The following is a 17,740-nucleotide window of genomic DNA, read 5'->3' on the forward strand; positions in this document are numbered from 1 at the left end:
GAATCTTTTCACAATATTATGTACAGTAGATGTTGAAAGACCTAAATTCTCTGCAATCTTGTGTTGAGATATGTTCCTTTTGAACTGACTAACAGTTCTCTCACGAATTTTGGCACAAAGGGGTGAGCCACGACCCATCCTTGCCTGCAAAGACTGAGCCTTTGATGGACGCTACTTTTATACCCAGTCATGATACCTCACCTGCTACCAATTAGCCTGCTTAATGTGGAGTCTTCCAAACCGGTGTTACTTGAATATTCTGTGCACTTTTCAATCTTATTTTAACTCTGTCCCAACTTTTGTTGAGTGTGTTGCAGCCATCAAATTCTAAATTTGTGTATATTTACAAAATACAATCAAGTTGGTCAGTAAAACTATTGAAAATCTTTTCTTTGTATTTTTGTCAGTTAAATAAAGGTTCACGTGAATTAACGTATCACAGATTTTTATTTTTATTGCATTTAGGAAAATATCCCAACTTTTCTGGAAATAGGGTTTGTAAATACGATAACAGTAGTAACAATCTACTTGACAACTACTTTATTTTATGCCTTCTTGACCTCCTTTTAAGATGAATTTTCTATATAGTGTTCCAAGATGCCACATTTCAGTTCTTTTTTTTAAATCTCATGCATATTTTCCATGATCTTTATTTTCACCGCTTCAGTACACCATCCACCTTCCAAAACAACCGTATTTTGTACAGGTTTCCCCCACCATCCGAAGGTACAGCGTTCCTATGAAATGGTTCATAAGCCGGAATGTCGTAAAGTGAAGAAGCAATTACCACGTATTTATATGGGAACAATTTGTGAGCGTTCGCAGACCCAAAAATTAGCTACCAAATCATGCCAAATAACACATAAAACCTAAAATAACAGTAACATATAGTAAAAGCAGGAATAATATGATAAATACACAGCCTATAAAAAGTAGAAATACTTCTCTACAATCATTGCCTGCACTGCCCTCTGTAGCGAAAATCTCACGCAAGCGCTCTCGGCAGAAACACGGCGCAAGCACTCTCAGCTAAAACACTCTCCAGTAACCTTTAAGCTATGAAGCTGCCAAATCGTACCAAATAACGCATAAAAATACACAGCCTGTATAAAGTAGAAATAATGTATGTAGAGTGTAGTATCACTTACCAGAATGGAGAAGTCAGCGCAGAGCGCACTGATGGTGGTGTGTTAAGCTGAGTCATCAGAGATTGGGGTGGTGCAGTGGCCTCCACCCTCCGGGCCGCCGACCAATACCGATCCGCGAAGCATGCAGGGGTGCAGCGGTAGCCGGTACGCACCCAGCACATCTTTAAGAAAAAATGCCAAAATAAACAAGCTAATTAATTAGGTGCCGCTCAGCACGTAAATGTCGGCCCAGATCAGAGGCGACACAATCGGCGATCTGGGCCGACATTTACGTGTGGGGCGGCACCTAATTAATTAGCTCGTTTATTTTGGCTTTTTTTCTTAAAGATGTGCTTGGTGCGTCCCGGCTACCACCGCATTCTTCGCGGATCGGTATCTGTTTGCGGCCCAGGGGTTGGGGTGATGGGACACTGAGGTGTCACCTCATTGTCTGTTTCCATCAGGGCATGCAGGTCATCATCTTCTATGTTTGCCTGCCTCGATGTCTAAGGTTGAGGTTCGTCATCTGCTGTGGCTGATGTGGAAGGCTTGAAAAACGACAGTATGCTTGACTGCTTAGCTTCGCGCATTTTTCTATCATACTGTTCTTTGTAAGCACTCAAACCATCTTGCAAATATGCCCAAAACTGATGTACCCTTTCAAAATTAAAGTCGTACTTTATTATTGCAGCGAAAATCTCACGCAGTTGCGTAATGTTCAGTTCCTGGACAACTTCACTTTCATTTCGTTTGCTACTGCATGTGTTTTCGATTGTTATCCTTTCCTCTTCCAATTCCATCAGCTCTTCATCTATCAGTTCTTGGTCATGGGATGCCAAAACCTCTTCAACATCATCTTCGTCAACTTCCACAAGCCAAACTCACTTTGTCCTTACTTCGTTCACCTCGATCAAAACACTTAATTATGTCTAGTTTTACGCTAAGTGTAACACCCTTACGAACTCTTTTAGTCTTTTCCGATACCTTAGGACTCATCTTGCAAACGACTGCTCACAGGCACGTGTTTAAGCAATGCCGGCTAGAATGCCGTTCCGAATCTGGGGAAGGAGTGGCTGCTCGGGGTGCGCGCTGCTTTTTATCGCGCGCTGCCTTTTTTCGTAACAGTGAAAACGCCTTCTGTTAGCGAAAACGGGTAACTAATGTAGGTCTTTCGTAACAGTGAGGTTTCGTAAAGCGAACGTTCGAAAAGCAGGGGACACCTGTACCTGAAAGCTGCCTTCAAGAAAGTGATTTTTCAAGCCATAGTACTTAGTCCTTCCTCATTATTTTACATCAGCTTGAGTGAAGAGTTCGAAAGTCTTGGTTTTACCTTAAATATTCTTAGTAAAAATACTCAGACTAAATTTAATGTTGATAATCTGGTAACACCTAAATTTGATATATTAATTTGTTCTTAAGTAAAATAGTAGAATGAAATCAATGGCATTCTCTAACAGCACTCAGCTCCCAAGATGAAGATGTGGGGCAGTTTGAAGTTCAGGATGCTTTAGAGGAATCAACAATCTCTCTCGTATCCTCGTCTACATCAGCATATTCCTCATTTCCTGTGGATGTTGTGGTTTATATTAGGGTCCAGGTAAGAATGCATTTACTGCATGTATTTTTTCTATAACATTTTACTCATGCAAGTGATATTGGCAAGATCAACATTTATTGCCCATTCCTAATTGCCCTTGATAAAGTTGCTCTGATTGTGCCACCTTGAATCACTGCAGCTTATATGATGCAGTAACTCTCAAACTAATATTAGAGAGGGAATTCTAGGATTTTGATTTAATGGTGACAATGTTATGTATAATTTTATATTTTGAATGTTTGGGTGTATTTGATTTGAGGAAGTAGAGAATGTTTCTAATATGTCTGCCGTTCTTATCCATTCCAATGGTGGGGTTTGTGTGTTTAGTAGGCCCTGTCAAAGAAGCAAGTTCTATAGTATATCTTGTAGTTGATGCACGCACTGTAGCCAAACTATGATGAGTATCTGGCCAACGTCAACCGAAACTTCCAATATGTTTATTCTGAAATTTGGGATGGAAAGAGGAGCAAGCTAAGACAGTCAAGAGACTGAAGGTGGTCAATAGTGGTATCTATATGCTGCCTGAAAGACCATTATACATTTGTCAGCTGAGTCTGAATACTTTTTTGCATTCAAGAACATAAGAAGTTTGTTATATGTACATATTTGTAGAAATAATACTTAAGGAATATTCTAACATAAAGTGAATAATAGAAATTCTGCAAATTATAATCACTGCACTCTCTCCAGACCTGACTCACTTGTATTATACCCTTCAGTCGCTGACCACAAATCTACTCTGAACTTGTTAATCTGGGGAATGTAAGATCAAGTAACTTTCTCTCTTTCCTGTATCTTGTAGAACCTTAAACTGCAGCCCTTCATTGCTGAGCCCAAGTCCATGGAGACATTGCAGATGTGGTCAGCTTAGATTAATGTGTTGACAGGTTCCCACATATTACGACAGGAACCCATGTCCTGACCTCCTGTCATTTCATTTATTTTATTTAACATTTATACTATTCACCTCATTGAGTTTACTAAATTAATTACATTTTGTTATTAGAATCTAGTTAAATGTTGCATGTTAGTTTAAAACTTATGTTACTGTCACTGCCAGTCATTTTGTTGCTTTTACCTGTGATGCCATGATATGGTTTTGCTTGATCTACCTGTGAAATCATAATGTTGTAAGCTGTCAAACCAAATTCAGTTGTATCTGCTGACCTGTTATTCCTATCTGATCAAAGCCCATTTCCATATCAAACCCTGCATTCTTAAAAACACTTCTTCCAAAATGAGATTGGCTAAGATCATATAAAGGCATTTGTAAAACATTTTCACTTTAATTTTAATCTACCATATCATCAAATTAGATGTTTTAAATTGAACCCAGCAGTGCCTTTTATCACTGACTCAGCAGATTAATAAGGTCACATATCTCTTTGCCAGCACAGTGACCGTACCTAGTGTCAGTTAGCCAAATATTTAACAAATAGTGTATTTGCAATTTTTAGTACTGATGGAGCATTTAGTAACTATTTTTTGTTTGATGTTTGTTATTAGGTTTGAATTTTTTAGCTATGCTTTTTATTTCCTCCATTTTTTTCTTTTTATTTTTGTGATGTATGAATTAATTTTGCGACAAGATGCTGAAACTCAGGTATATATTTCAGATTCTGAATTATCTGAAAGCACCACTCTCTGAGCTGTATTGCGATACTTGCATGTTTGATTTTAAAGATTGTTAATTGCATAATGAATCAAATGTATTTTAACAATGAATTGTAAATCCTTGAAACCCTTTTAACTGCATTTTGTAGCCATCACAGATCAAGTTCAGCTGCTTACCTGTGTCAAGAGTTGAATGTATGTTAAAACTTCCTTCGCTGGACTTGGTGTTTTCGTCAAACAGAAGTGAACTGGAAAGCCTGGGTTTCTCACATTCATTTGATGGAACTCAAGTATCTGCCACTGCCACTTCACTGCTTGCTCATACTGTATTAAAAGCTGCTACCAATAAAACAGGTATGTGAACAATCTACAGTACGGGGTTACCATAACACTTTACAACACCAGCATTCAGTGATAGGGTTCAATTCCCGCCACTGTCTATAAGGAGCTTGTACGTTCTTTCTAAAATCAAATGTGTTTCCTCCAGGTGCTCTGGTGTTCTCCAACGTTCCAAGATGTACGGGTTAGAGTTTGTAAGTTGGCACCCGAAGCATGGTGCCACTTGCAGGCTGCCCTAGTACAGTTTTGACCATTGACACAAATGGCATATCAATGTCATATGTTACAATATACAGTACTATGCAAATGTCTAAGGTGCGTATATGGAGGTAGGGTGTCTTAAGACGTTTGCACAGTACTGTAGTAATTTTATGTATTGCACTGTACTGCTACCACAAAAAAAACAAATTTCATGACATATGTGAGTAATAGTAAACCTGATTCTGATATGGGTCTCTATTGTGGACTGAGAGTGGGAATGGGGAGGAGAGAGGGGAATCATGATTGGGGAAAACAGGAGGGAGCAGGAAGCATCAGAGAGACATTCTGTAATGATCAATAAACCAATTATTTAGAATCCTTGAAGATGTCTTGGATGCTGCAGAGGCTAGTACCCATGAATAAGCTGACCTTTCCTGATTTAAAGCAGCAGAGTCGTTAACCTCATCCATTTGCTATCATCAAAGATATTTAGCCTATTTCTGTTGCACCCATTGCTGAAGATGAGATTATATCATTTCAAAATCAGCATAAAGCTCTGGAAAATGCTTTTGGTGGTCTCAGCAACAAACACAAAGTGGTGGAGGAACTCAGCAGGCCAGGCAGCATCGATAGAAAAGAGTCAACAGTCGATGTTTAGGCTGAGTTCCTTCAGTCTCACTTTGGTAAAAATAATTGTGGCTAATGCCTTGTAAGATCAAATTAATATAATAAGCTTAAAACCAAATGTGGAATTGGTTTTCAAGGCCACATTTTATAACAATAAGACCAAGAATTCTATAGCATGTATTCAGATGCTTACAAGAGTAAAATGTTTTTCAGCATTATGTATGTAAACTTTGTGATCTGAAGTTGGCAGAGGCTTTCAGCCACTTTTAAATCTCGAAGTTGTAAGATGAATCAAACAGAGTATTTGAATACACACAAAATGCTGGCCTGGCAGCATCTATGGAAAAAAAAAGTACTGTTGACCTCTCGGTCCAAAATATCGACTGTACTTTTTTCCATAGGTGCTGTCTAGCCTGCTGAGTTCCTCTAGCATTTTGTGTGTGTTGCTTGGATTTCCAGCATCTGCAGATTCTCTCTTATTTGTGATTTGATTACTACACTGCAAAGTCTCTTCCAGGAATGCCTACCCTGAAGAAGTTTAAATCTTCTCAGGAAGGGTCTCGGCCCTAAACATCAACTGTACTTTTTTCCATAGATGCTGCGTGGCCTGCTGAGTTTTGTATATGATGCTTGGATTTCCAGCATGTGCAGATTCTCTCTTGTTAGAGTATTTGAATAATTTTTTTTCACTATAGACATAGTCCTTTACAGCATTAATCAATATTCTGTCTTATCACAAAACTGAAACAGCCCTTATCAAGTTCGCTAATGACACCCTGGATGATTGAGGGCAATGTAAACTGAATCAAAATCAAGTTTATTATCACTGGCAGACACTCAGTGTCCGCTTTATTAGGTACCTTCTGTACTTATTAAAGTGGAACTTAGTGTTTGTTCATGATCTTCTACTGCTATAGCCCAGCCACTTCAAGGTTCAAAATACTATGTGTTCAGAAATGCGCTTCTGCACACCACTGTTGTAACACAGTTATTTGAGTTACTCTTGCCTTCCTGTCAGCTTGCACCAGTCTGGCCATTCTTCTCTGACCTCTCACATTAAGAAGGTGTTTTTGTCCACAGAACTAATGCTCACCAGATGCTTTTTGTCTTTCACATGATTCTCTGTAAACTCTGAAGATTGTTGTGCGTGAATATTCTAGATTAGCAACTTCTGAGATACCACAACCACTCCGTCTGGCACCAACAATCATTCCACAGTCAAAGTAACTTAGATCGCATTTTTTCCCCATTCTCATGTTTGGTTTGAACAACATCTGTACCTTTTGACAATGTCTACATGATATTTTGCATTAAATTGCTGCCACATGATCGGCTAATTAGATATTTGCATTAACAAGCTGGTGTACCTAATAAAGTGGCCACTATATATGTCACTTTAAATCCTTCCTGAATTGTTTTCTGCCTTTGACATTGTTAAGTACACCACCCTCCTTTAGTGTTTATCATTTAGCTTGGTTAGAGTGCACTTGCTTAGTTATGTCTTAGTTATTGAAACTGACAGCAGTTGAGACTCACCACTCACTGGAATAACCCCTAGTGAAAGGAAGATGAAGGCAAATGATGAAGTCCATTTACCCTATTCTCAGTACAGTGTACTTTATCAGGAAAATGTAGACCTAACCTTTCCCAGCATTTAATGATATCAGGGTGATATGTTTAGATTTTTGTACAGTGTTAATTTTTTAAGCTCCTCAGCCAGTGAAGCAGTTTAAGTCTATCTGCAGCAAACTTAGAAAACATTCTGGTAAGTGTCTAACATTCACATTAGGCAGTGACCACCTCCAACAGAAGAACAACAAACATCCTACATTGGCATGTAATATATGACAAGTGTCATCTTCCCCCTTCCTTCTCAGTTCTGAAGAAGGGTCTTGGCCTGAAGTGTTGACTGTTAATGCTGCCTGACCTACTGAGTTCCTCCAGCACTTTGTGTGTGTGGCATCAAATTCATGGCTAATTGTGTATGTGGCTTTGAAGATCGCAGGCTTTTCCATGGTGCGAGGATGCAGGCAATGGCATACATAATGATTTGTGGCTGCAGCGTGCTGATTTCTACAAATCAATTAAACATTACTTAGAATACCATTCAATTCCAATATAGGATGGAGCTGCCATGCAACAGTCACAAATAGTGCATTTTGTGTAAATAGTAATGCACGACATCCTTGATCCATTATTGTAAATGCATTACTATTGGCATATGAGCCATTGACAAGTGCTTACCAGGTGATAAGAGATGGCTGTTGATGATAAAATATGCATTGGGCAGCACACGATAGAACTTAAGAGCAGACCCTGAGCCTATGAACTCAATGCCCCCTGTGCCTGGATCATTCCAGTGGACTTACAATGCTCAGCATACAAATTGTCAAGATTGTTCATGGTCTAGTGCACGCTGTCCCATGACTATCGTGAAACAATTCTTGTCAGTGATACTCTGAGGCAAGTGAAGTGACAAAAGTAAGGTAGTAAAAGAGAGAGTTCTTTATGGCCACTTCTCCTCATTTGTGGAGGGAAATGAACGGCCAGCTTCAACTGTATTGAAATAATCACCTAAAGGAAATAAAAGAATGAATGAGTTGGTACCTCTTGGATGACTTTCAAGACATCCACTTGACCACTATGCAAATATATAAATTAATATAAAGTAATAATTATATTAATATATATATATATTTGGTGAAAGGAACTTCAGATGGCTGTGGAGGACTAGTTTGAATAATTCTAAGGCTAATGTACTTGGCTTCATAGTACATTTCTGGCATAGCTTCAGCATATGCTAGTGGTGGGAGAATAAATGTACTCACCCTTAAAAGGCTACAGCGCATTCTTGTTTATTAAGGACATTGCCTGTATGACAATCCCGTTAATCTGTTGAGGAATCTGTGGCTGCCACAGTGTTCATTCCTCTTTGCAAGGGTATCTAAATCAGATGCACTAAGGTGAACTTATGAGAACCTGATATTGGATGCTTCTGCTTGCGTTCTAATGGTAGTTGTGAAATAAAACATTCCATCACATTAGGAACATATGTGGCAATTGGAATATTCACCACTTCCAGGCTTGAGTTTGAAGCTTAAATTATTACACCAAGTTATTGCTACAATTCTTCATGCTCTGAAATTGCATGTAGGCTTTCTAGTAGGCTTGTAAATTGTACCAAATATTTTTGTTTGTGCGCATGCACCACATAAAATGCTAATCTGAGATCACTGCAGCAGAACTTGTCTGTGGCCTATTCTAGGCAGTTGGCACTTCGATATTCTGCCAATCCTCTCTCTACGTTAACATTTGTCCAGTACTACTCTCTGAACTTATGTTTGCAATTATGAATTATGTCTTCCTAAGTCATCATTATCTTTATTCTCACTATTGATTTCTTTCTTTACTGAAAGAAAATGATAGAGGTGAAGTAAGGGAGAGAGGAAAATGAGTGATACCCACTTTCTCCACCTGCAACAAGTAATGCCTTGAATAGGTGGAATGTCTTTTGAGGAAAGAGAATAATAAATAAAAATGTACTATGAAGCCAAGTATATTAGCCTCAGAATTATTCAAACTAGTCCCCCACAGCCATCTGAAGTTGCTTTCACCAAACATCTACAACCGTTCACCAATCATGATGCAATCATAGAAGTAGAAGCAGTTGGATTAAGACAGTCAAAGGCATACAACAAACCAATAACAAAGGAATGAACAAGGACATTTATTGATATTTCTCTGCTCTATGGCATGCTTTTAATTTATTATGTCTTTTAATTGTTAATTATAGGAAACCATAATTACTGTTAGATAACTGACTTTAAAAACCTAATATACTTTTAACAAGTTCAGTTATCCTAGCTCTAAAAATATTTAAGCATTGGATTAAAATTGTGATCTTCATGGTTTACTGCCAGAGAACTATAAAATATGCAAACATGAGGAAATCTGCAGATGCTGGAATTTCTAGCAATACACACAAGAAATGCTGGTGGAATGCAGCAGGCCAGGCAGCATTTATAGGAAGGGGTACAGTCGATGTTTCAGGCCGAGACCCTTCGTCAGGACTAACTGAAAGAAGAGATAGTAAGAGATTTGAAAGTGGGAGGGGGAGGGGGAGATCCGAAATGATAGGAGAAGACAAGAGGGGGAGGGAAGAAGCTAAGAGCTGGAAAGTTGATTGGAAAAAGGGATATGAGGTTGGAGAAAGGAGAAGATCATGGGACGGGAGGCCTAGGGAGAAAGAAAAGGGGAGGGGGGAAGCCCAGAGGATGGACAAGGAGTATAGTGAGGTCGACAGAGGGAGAAAAAGGAGAGAGAGAGGGGGAAAAAGTTAATTAATACAAATAAATAAATCAATAACGAATGGGGTACGAAGGGGAGGTGGGGCATTAACGGAAGTTAGAGAAGTCAATGTTCATGCCATCAGGTTGGAGGCTACCCAGACAGAATATAAGGTGGTGTTCCAACAACCTGAGTGTGGCTTCATCTTGACAGTAGAGGAGGCCGTGGATAGACATGTCAGAATGGGAATGGGACATGGAATTAAAATGTGTGGCCACTGGGAGATCCTGCTTTCTCTGGTGGACAGAGTGTAGGTGTTCAGCAAACCCGTCTCCCAGTCTGCGTCGGGTCTCGCCAATATATAGAAGGCTGCATCGGGAGCACCGGACGCAGTATAAAATATGCTTGTCTGCTTCACCAACATTGCCTGTAACATTTAAACATCCCTGTGAGTTAATGTCTGACTGAGATTCATTTAAGGAAGGTGAAATGCATGCTAAAAAGATTACTGCATTTTTGTGGATACCTTCCTTTAAGGTTAGCACGAGTCCAATTATTTTACCACCAAGCACCAAATTCCAGGCCAAAAATCAAGCTGAATGTTTTTAAGATTAAAAATGAAGAGAAGTAATTGTCCTCATTCAATAAAATCTTGTAAAGATAATCTTTAGGATGAATCAATGAGCATAAAGTAAAATTTGCACAATGTAAATGTTTTGCATTTATATGGAAGGAGGTAATATCGTAATGTTTAAGTGGCATTGGGCAGGTCAATGAAGAGGCAGGAAATAGAGGGATATGGGTCTTGTGCAGGCCGAGGACATTAGTTATATTGTCATGGTCAGCACAGACATCATGGACCAAATGACCTGTCCCTTTTCTGTGATCCTGTCACTTCAACCTTGTATTCATCAACTAACTTCTCTTTGAAGGTACATCCTCTGGATTTGGCAGCCCTCTTGGAAGAAGCCGACACAGCAGCAGCCAATCTGATCTTTCTTATTCCAGCACTACTGCATCAGGACTGAGCTTTACAGCTTGTATGTCAGACTTCTCTCTGTATGTTTTTCATCCATATGGAACTGGGAAGCAGAAAACAACTGTAACTGGCCTGACTCCTGGATCAAGTACATCCGGTAAGATGACCCTAAATAGTTTCAGTTGTTTTTGTATATTTTTATTATTTTTATGCTTCTGTAAAGTTCTGCATGGAATTACAATACTTTTGATAAACTTATTTAGTTTTAAACCCCAAACCCTTATTATAAATGTAAATGTGTTGCCATTTTGATGAATGCTTGTCCACCATCTGTATCTTTGGGTTTTTGGAAAGATGCAGTTTGAAACAACTTTTAACAAACTGGTTGTGTATGCATGAGTTAGTTTATTAATATCAGCAATTCTCCAAAATATATTTGCTCTTCCTGCATATAGATGCTGAGGCTACGCCTAAGTGCTGTTGAGGAGGGATATTATAGGCTATATTTATTTTTCAATAGATTGTAGTATAAGTTTGGAGTAAACTGGTTTATATTTCAACTCCATGATGTTGTGCCTCTGGGATTCTCACCTATTGACCTTCACATGATGACTTCATGTCATGGCTGAATAGCACTGATAGGGGTTATAAGATAAAATTAACTAAAGACTGACAATCCTTATACATTTGCACCCTTGAACATTCATGTCTTCATTTGGCTTTTGGAATATGGAGTGAGAAAACATGAAAATAAGTAGAAAATTGAAATAACTTGGAAAAGTTGGGAAGAAAAACAAAATAATTGTTTTCTTGATTACCTTCTCATGCTCCAGGTGTTGTTGACGAAGAAGCCAGTTCTGTCACAGGCCGTAAGGATTCTCTCAGTATTAACTTGGAATTTGTGAAAGTTAGCTTGTCCAGGATGAGGCGATCTGGAGGGAGTTCATTGTTCGACAACCAAACACCGATCAAAATTAACAGCAAGATGGAAACCACTTTAATCAATATCTCTGGTACACAAAGAAATTTCTTACCCATCCCTTTAACAAAATTATGAGGTAATTGGAATTATGGTGTGCTAACTCTATATATTTTTCTTCAGCTGTCTGTGACATAGGATCTGCTTCCTTCAAGTATGACATGCGTAGACTTAGTGAAATTCTAGCCTTTCCAAGAGCCTGGTACAGAAGAAGCATTGCTCGGCGCCTCTTCCTAGGTGATCAGACAATCAATTTACCAGGTGAGATTATACAAAAACTTATGTTTAGAATCATGACGTGAGATAGCACAGAAACAGACTCCTGCGCAAATTTATCTAGCACCCACTTAGACTAATCCTACATTAATCCCATTCTCCTTGCATTCCCCCAAACTCCTCCCAGATTCTACTATTCATCTACATAGAACATGGGGCAATTTGTAGTGGCTAATTAATATCCTAAAAGTTAAGAGTAGTGAACACATAAATCTACAGCTGAAATAAACCATGTGTTAAAAACATAATATCGCAATTTAAGATGCCCGAACATTTCAAGTAGAGTACAGAGTGGGAAACAGACAATAATTGTTCCAGAAACAGAATCTACTCGTCATTTGCTGACACAAAAACGGCAATGTTCCATTGAGACCAAAATAAAACAAATGAAATAATAAGTAATTTTGTTAATGAAGTAGAAGAAATAGCACACATTGTTTGTATAGTGTCAAGTTATTTATATGATGCCAGCAGTTTTTTGTAAGGCTATTGACAAGTGTATTCACAAGCTTTAAGTGTTGTGTATAGCTTAAAATTAGGGGTATATTAACAAAGCTGGAAGGTGTATAATTTCTGAGGCTCATCAGGCATTCCATCACTTATGGTTAAGGATCAGTACATTTCAGGTGAAGAACTATGCACTTTGCTTTGAAATGTTTTTTTTTGTTGCAAGAGATTGAAATGCATAACGTATATGTGATTCCATTGCACTTTGCAAGAAATTTGGTTTATTTTTATCAAAGACAGAGAATGTGCAAAATCCACACAGACAGCAGGTCAGGACTGAACCCGGTTTGCTGGAGTTCTATTAACTGCATCACAATGTGCAAGGAAAATTACCAACATAATGGAGAAAGAGAGGGTATTGTGGTTAATTCTGTACCTTTTTTCTTGTGCCATTGTCACAAATGTGATAAAGCAAATGCATTTCTTTTGTGATGTGATTCCATGGATCTGTGATTTATTTGTATTTGAAATTAACACTAATTTTATCTGATGGATAAGGCTGTGATCACAAAAAGGAATTTTGCATTTTGTTGTGTTATAAACTATGCATTATTTATTGTGGAAACTGGCTTTTGTTAAAGTTTCTGAATTACTTAGTTTTTAATATTTTGGAATATTTGTAATTTTTTTAAGCCTCTGGACCTGTAACTCCGGATTCTATTGAAAGTCAACATCTTTCTCCTGAATCAACACGTAAGGCTTACTGGCGTACCTGGGAGCAATCTGCACAGTCTTCTAATTATTCGCACATGTCTCAGACAGCAAATGTTTTCAATGATCACACTTCATCATCACCAGCTGGCATGATTCACAGTGTGAAATCCCCTTCGGTGATCCGATCTAGGAATATCTCAGAATCATCCGTTCCAAGGAGAGGTACAGACACAGAGAGCAGTAGTGATGTTAAATAAAAATCAAAGCTGTGTGCCTTTATAATAAGCCATTGTTTGCAAAGCATGCTCTATAAGCCAAATATGAAATCAGGAGGTTGCAATTTTAAACAATCATTGCTTTATTGACTTTCTTCAAGAGAAACCCTGATTTGTAACTGTATGCTTCATGTTTTATAATTAATACCCTTAGAGTTAGCCCTTACCCATCTGATAATAGATTGGTAAAGGGTCATTGTTTTCTAGAAAATCCGGTCAGCATTGGACCCTAAAGCTAAGATGCCAGAGCTTCTAAAAGAGCTGTAAAACCTGACGGAAGAGTCCTGACTGTGATGTTGGAAAGTGTATGGTTATGCACTTTGGTAGAAGAAATAAACGGGCAGATTATTATTTAAATGGGGAGAGAATTCAAAGTTCTGAGATGCAACAGGACTTGGGAGTCCTTGTGCAAGATACCCTTAAGGTTAACCTCATGTTTGAGTCGGTGGTGAGGAAGGCGAATGCAATGTTGGCATTCATTTCTAGAGGAATAGAGTATAGGAGCAGGGATGCGATGTTGAGGCTCTATAAGACACTGGTAAGACCTCACTTGGAGTACTGTGTGCAGTTTTGGGCTCCTTATTTAAGAAAGGATGTGCTGACATTGGAGAGGGTTCAGAGAAGATTCACTAGAGTGATTCTGGGAATGAGAGGGTTAACATATGAGGAACGTTTGACCGCTCTTGGACTGTACTCCTTGGAGTTTAGAAGAATGGGGGGGGGGACCTCATAGAAACATTTCGAACGTTGAAAGGCATGGACAGAGTGGATGTGGCAAAGTTGTTTCCCATGGTGGGGGAGTCTAGTACGAGAGGGCATGACTTAAGGATTGAAGGGCACCCATTCAGAACAGAGATGTGAAGAAAGTTTTTTAGCCAGAGGGTGGTGAATCTGTGGAATTTGTTGCCATGGGTGGCAGTGCAGGTCAAGTCATTGGGTGTATTTATGGCAAAGATTGATAGGTATCTGAGTAGCCAGGGCATCAAAGGCTATGGTGAGAAGGCGGGGGAGTGGGACTAAATGGGAGAATGGATCAGCTCATGATAAAATGGCGAAGCAGACTCGATGGGCCGAGTGACCAACTTCTGCTCCTTTGTCTTATGGTCTTACTGGACTCCAAAAATTCAGTCATTCCTCAATCACACTTTATTTACTTGTGCACAAGGAGAGTAAGATGGCCCCCATCACCACACTGTTCTGAAGTTTGAACTGTGGAATGCCATTTTTATACAGAATTAACTAGCAGTTATGGATATTAACCATTTGGTAACCCTGGGTATGTTCAAATTCCTTATTTGCGAGATCAATTGCCGTTCGTAATACAGATGTTAAAGTTAATAGAAACTACAAGCTGACAACTGAACATCCTTTGAAATTAGTAAAGTAATTATCCCCTTATTGAGTGTTTGGCTCACATTATCTGATTACGTCCTTACCTTATCTCCATATGCCAAATGACTTCACCCCCTGCTGCCCAAAGGGAAACTGTGCTGTTCAAAAGACCTTTCTTGCCTGGGCTGACTGCACACTATATGCAAATCGCCCTTGCCTGGACATTATCTTAATCCGTATCTTGCTGCAACTTCCAAAGTGTCAATGCCATAATCACTATTAAATTATTTTTATGTATGTGGGTGTTACTGTCAAACTAGCACTACCATCCATCCCTTCAGCCTGAGAAAATACTGTTGAATTGCCACTTTAAGCTGCTGTAGTTTATGTCTGTTTTAAGGTATGGACACCTAATTTTGCAATGAAGGATTAGCACTATATTTCTGAATCAAAATGTTCTGTGACTTAGACTGAAATTTGCAGGTGGTGGTGACCCATGCATCTGATACCCTTGATCTTTCTATAGGTAGTAGAGGTTTGGGAAGGACTGTTGGAAAAACTTCTGTCATGTTCCCGCCATTCATCTTTATAGATTGGACATGTATCATCCTTTATAGATTTATAATGGAAGAGGTGAAAATTTAAGCTGATAGTATGCAAAGTGAGCTACTTTGTCCAAGGCGATAGTGAGTTTTTCTAAGTGCTGTTGGACCTGCATCCAGACAAACATAAGCTGTTACACAGAAAATGCTGGAAGAACTCAGCAGGCAAAGCAGCATCTGTGGAAAAGAGTAAACGGTCGACGTTTCAGACTAAGATCCTTCATCAGGACTGGAAAACTTCTTCCTCCTCTCCTCTCATCTTCTTACTCTGATTTCTTTTTCTTTCCAGTCCTGATGAAGGATCTTGGCCTGAATTGTTAGCTGTTAACTCTTTTCTGTAGACACTACCTGGCCTGCTGAGTTCCTCCAGCATTTTGTGTGTGTTGCTTCGATTTTGAGCATCTGCAAATTTACTCGTGTTTGAGAAGCTGTAACTTTTCACTCCTGGCATGCTTTGTATAGTAGAAAGACTTTAAGAAGCTAGGACATAATTACTCACTCTAAAATGACCAGCCCATCTTGTTGATAGAGCTCAACAAGTAGTCCATGCTCTTCATATACAGTAGCTGACGCACATTTTGGTGTTGAACTCCTCCTTGTTCTGCAGTTTTGTAAGCAAACTTGCTGGTACACATCTTACTGACATTGCCAGCAAATTATATAGACACCTATCAATTCAGTTTTAGCTCTTTCTTACAGAGCATGTAAGATCCATCTTCCAATTGTATATCAATTGAGTGAAAAGCATAGAGAACATGTATGCACTTGTTAGTCACCTCTATTAAGACCATAAGATATAGGAGCAGAAGTAGGCCATTCAGCCAGTGGAGTCTGCTCCGCCATTCAATCATGGCTGATCCAATTCTTCCAGTCATCCCAACTCCACTGCCTTCTCCCCATACCCTTTGATGCCCTGGCTAATCAAGACTTATCTATCTCTGCCTAAAATGCACCCAATGACTTGGTCTGCACAGCCGCTCGTGGCAACAAATTCCACAGATTTACCACCCTCTGACTAAAGTAAGTTCTCCGCATCTCTGTTCTAAATGGACGTCCTTTAATCCTGAAGTCATGCCCTCTTACCCTAGACTCCTCTACCATGGGAAATAACTTTGCCATATCTAATCTGTTCAGGCCTTTTAATATTTGGAGTGTTTCAATGAGATCCCCCCTCATTCTCCTGAACTCCAGGGAATACAGCCCAAGAGCTGCTAGATGTTCCTCATATGGTAACCTTTTCATTCCTGGAATCATTCTCATGAATCTTCTCTGAACCCTCTCCAATGTCAGTATATCCTTTCTAAAATAAGGAGTCAAAACTGCACACAGTACTCCAAGTGTGGTCTCACAAGTGCCTTATAGAGCTTCAACATCATATCCCTGCTCTTATATTCTATACCTCTAGAAATGAATGCCAACACTGCATTTGCCTTCTTCATCACTAACTCAACCTGGAGGTTAACCTTTAGGGTATCCTGCAAAAGGACTCCCAAGTCCCTTTGCATCCCTGCATTTTGAATTCTCTCTCCATCTAAGTAATAGTTTGCCCATTTATTTCTTCCACCAAGGTGCATTACCATACACTTTCCAACATTGTATTTCATTTGCCACTTCTTTGCCCATTCCCCTAACTATCTAAGTCTCTCTGCAGGCTCTCTGTTTCCTCAACACTACCCACTCCTCTATTGCAAAGACCTAGGCAATAAGTGACCAATTATGATAAGAACAGATAGAAGTAGCCGTAACACTAGGAGAGATTAATCTTGCTTTAATTTTGTAATGGCTTACAATAGAACAAAAAATGGTTTCCATTTGCATTCATTTGTTTTCATTTCATGGAATCTGGTATGATAGAAATCATTTCTTCATTGTTATTCATGCTTCTCATCGAGAGTTACACAGATATTCTCTTGTTTTTGACAGATTCTATTACCAAAATGTCATCAACAGCATTCAATAAGAATGGAAAAGTTGCAAACCAGCAAACAGCGCCTTGGGAGACTTTAGTCGTTTTTGCAATCAATCTGAAGCAGTTAAATGTTCAAATGAATATGAGTAATGTAATGGGAAATACTACGTAAGTGATGCTCTTTAGTCATGTGTAGCATGTTATGAATACAATTTTTTCTCTGCAGAATATTCATAACTTAAGTATCTGTTCTTTTTATTCTAGAATTTAGAACATTTGCTAACATAGTGAATGTACATGGAGGAGAGTACATGAAATGGATTTTCATGAGTGCACTGTTTAGTTTAATTATTCTTCTTTATATAAAATCTTATACTGCCGGCTTTTTTTGCTGTATAGTTGTTAAATGATTCCAGGACTTTGACTGCACTTCTG

General features: G+C 38.9%; 1 protein-coding gene across 3 annotated transcripts in view; it reads left to right on the top strand.

Annotated features, from left to right (window-relative positions):
* The window catches only part of kiaa1109 (KIAA1109 ortholog), a 433,731-nt gene that overhangs the window by 383,018 nt on the left and 32,973 nt on the right, over positions 1-17,740 (top strand). For all 3 annotated transcript variants that reach the window (XM_072256106.1, XM_072256108.1, XM_072256107.1), the window contains 7 exons: positions 2,585-2,724; positions 4,488-4,692; positions 10,725-10,928; positions 11,605-11,784; positions 11,874-12,011; positions 13,167-13,409; positions 17,320-17,473. In XM_072256106.1, coding sequence (XP_072112207.1) covers positions 2,585-2,724; positions 4,488-4,692; positions 10,725-10,928; positions 11,605-11,784; positions 11,874-12,011; positions 13,167-13,409; positions 17,320-17,473 — 1,264 coding nt within the window. The remainder of the gene's footprint in view (positions 1-2,584; positions 2,725-4,487; positions 4,693-10,724; positions 10,929-11,604; positions 11,785-11,873; positions 12,012-13,166; positions 13,410-17,319; positions 17,474-17,740) is intronic.

Source organism: Mobula birostris, chromosome 4, assembly GCF_030028105.1.
Source record: "Mobula birostris isolate sMobBir1 chromosome 4, sMobBir1.hap1, whole genome shotgun sequence".
NCBI classification, from domain to species: domain Eukaryota; kingdom Metazoa; phylum Chordata; class Chondrichthyes; order Myliobatiformes; family Myliobatidae; genus Mobula; species Mobula birostris.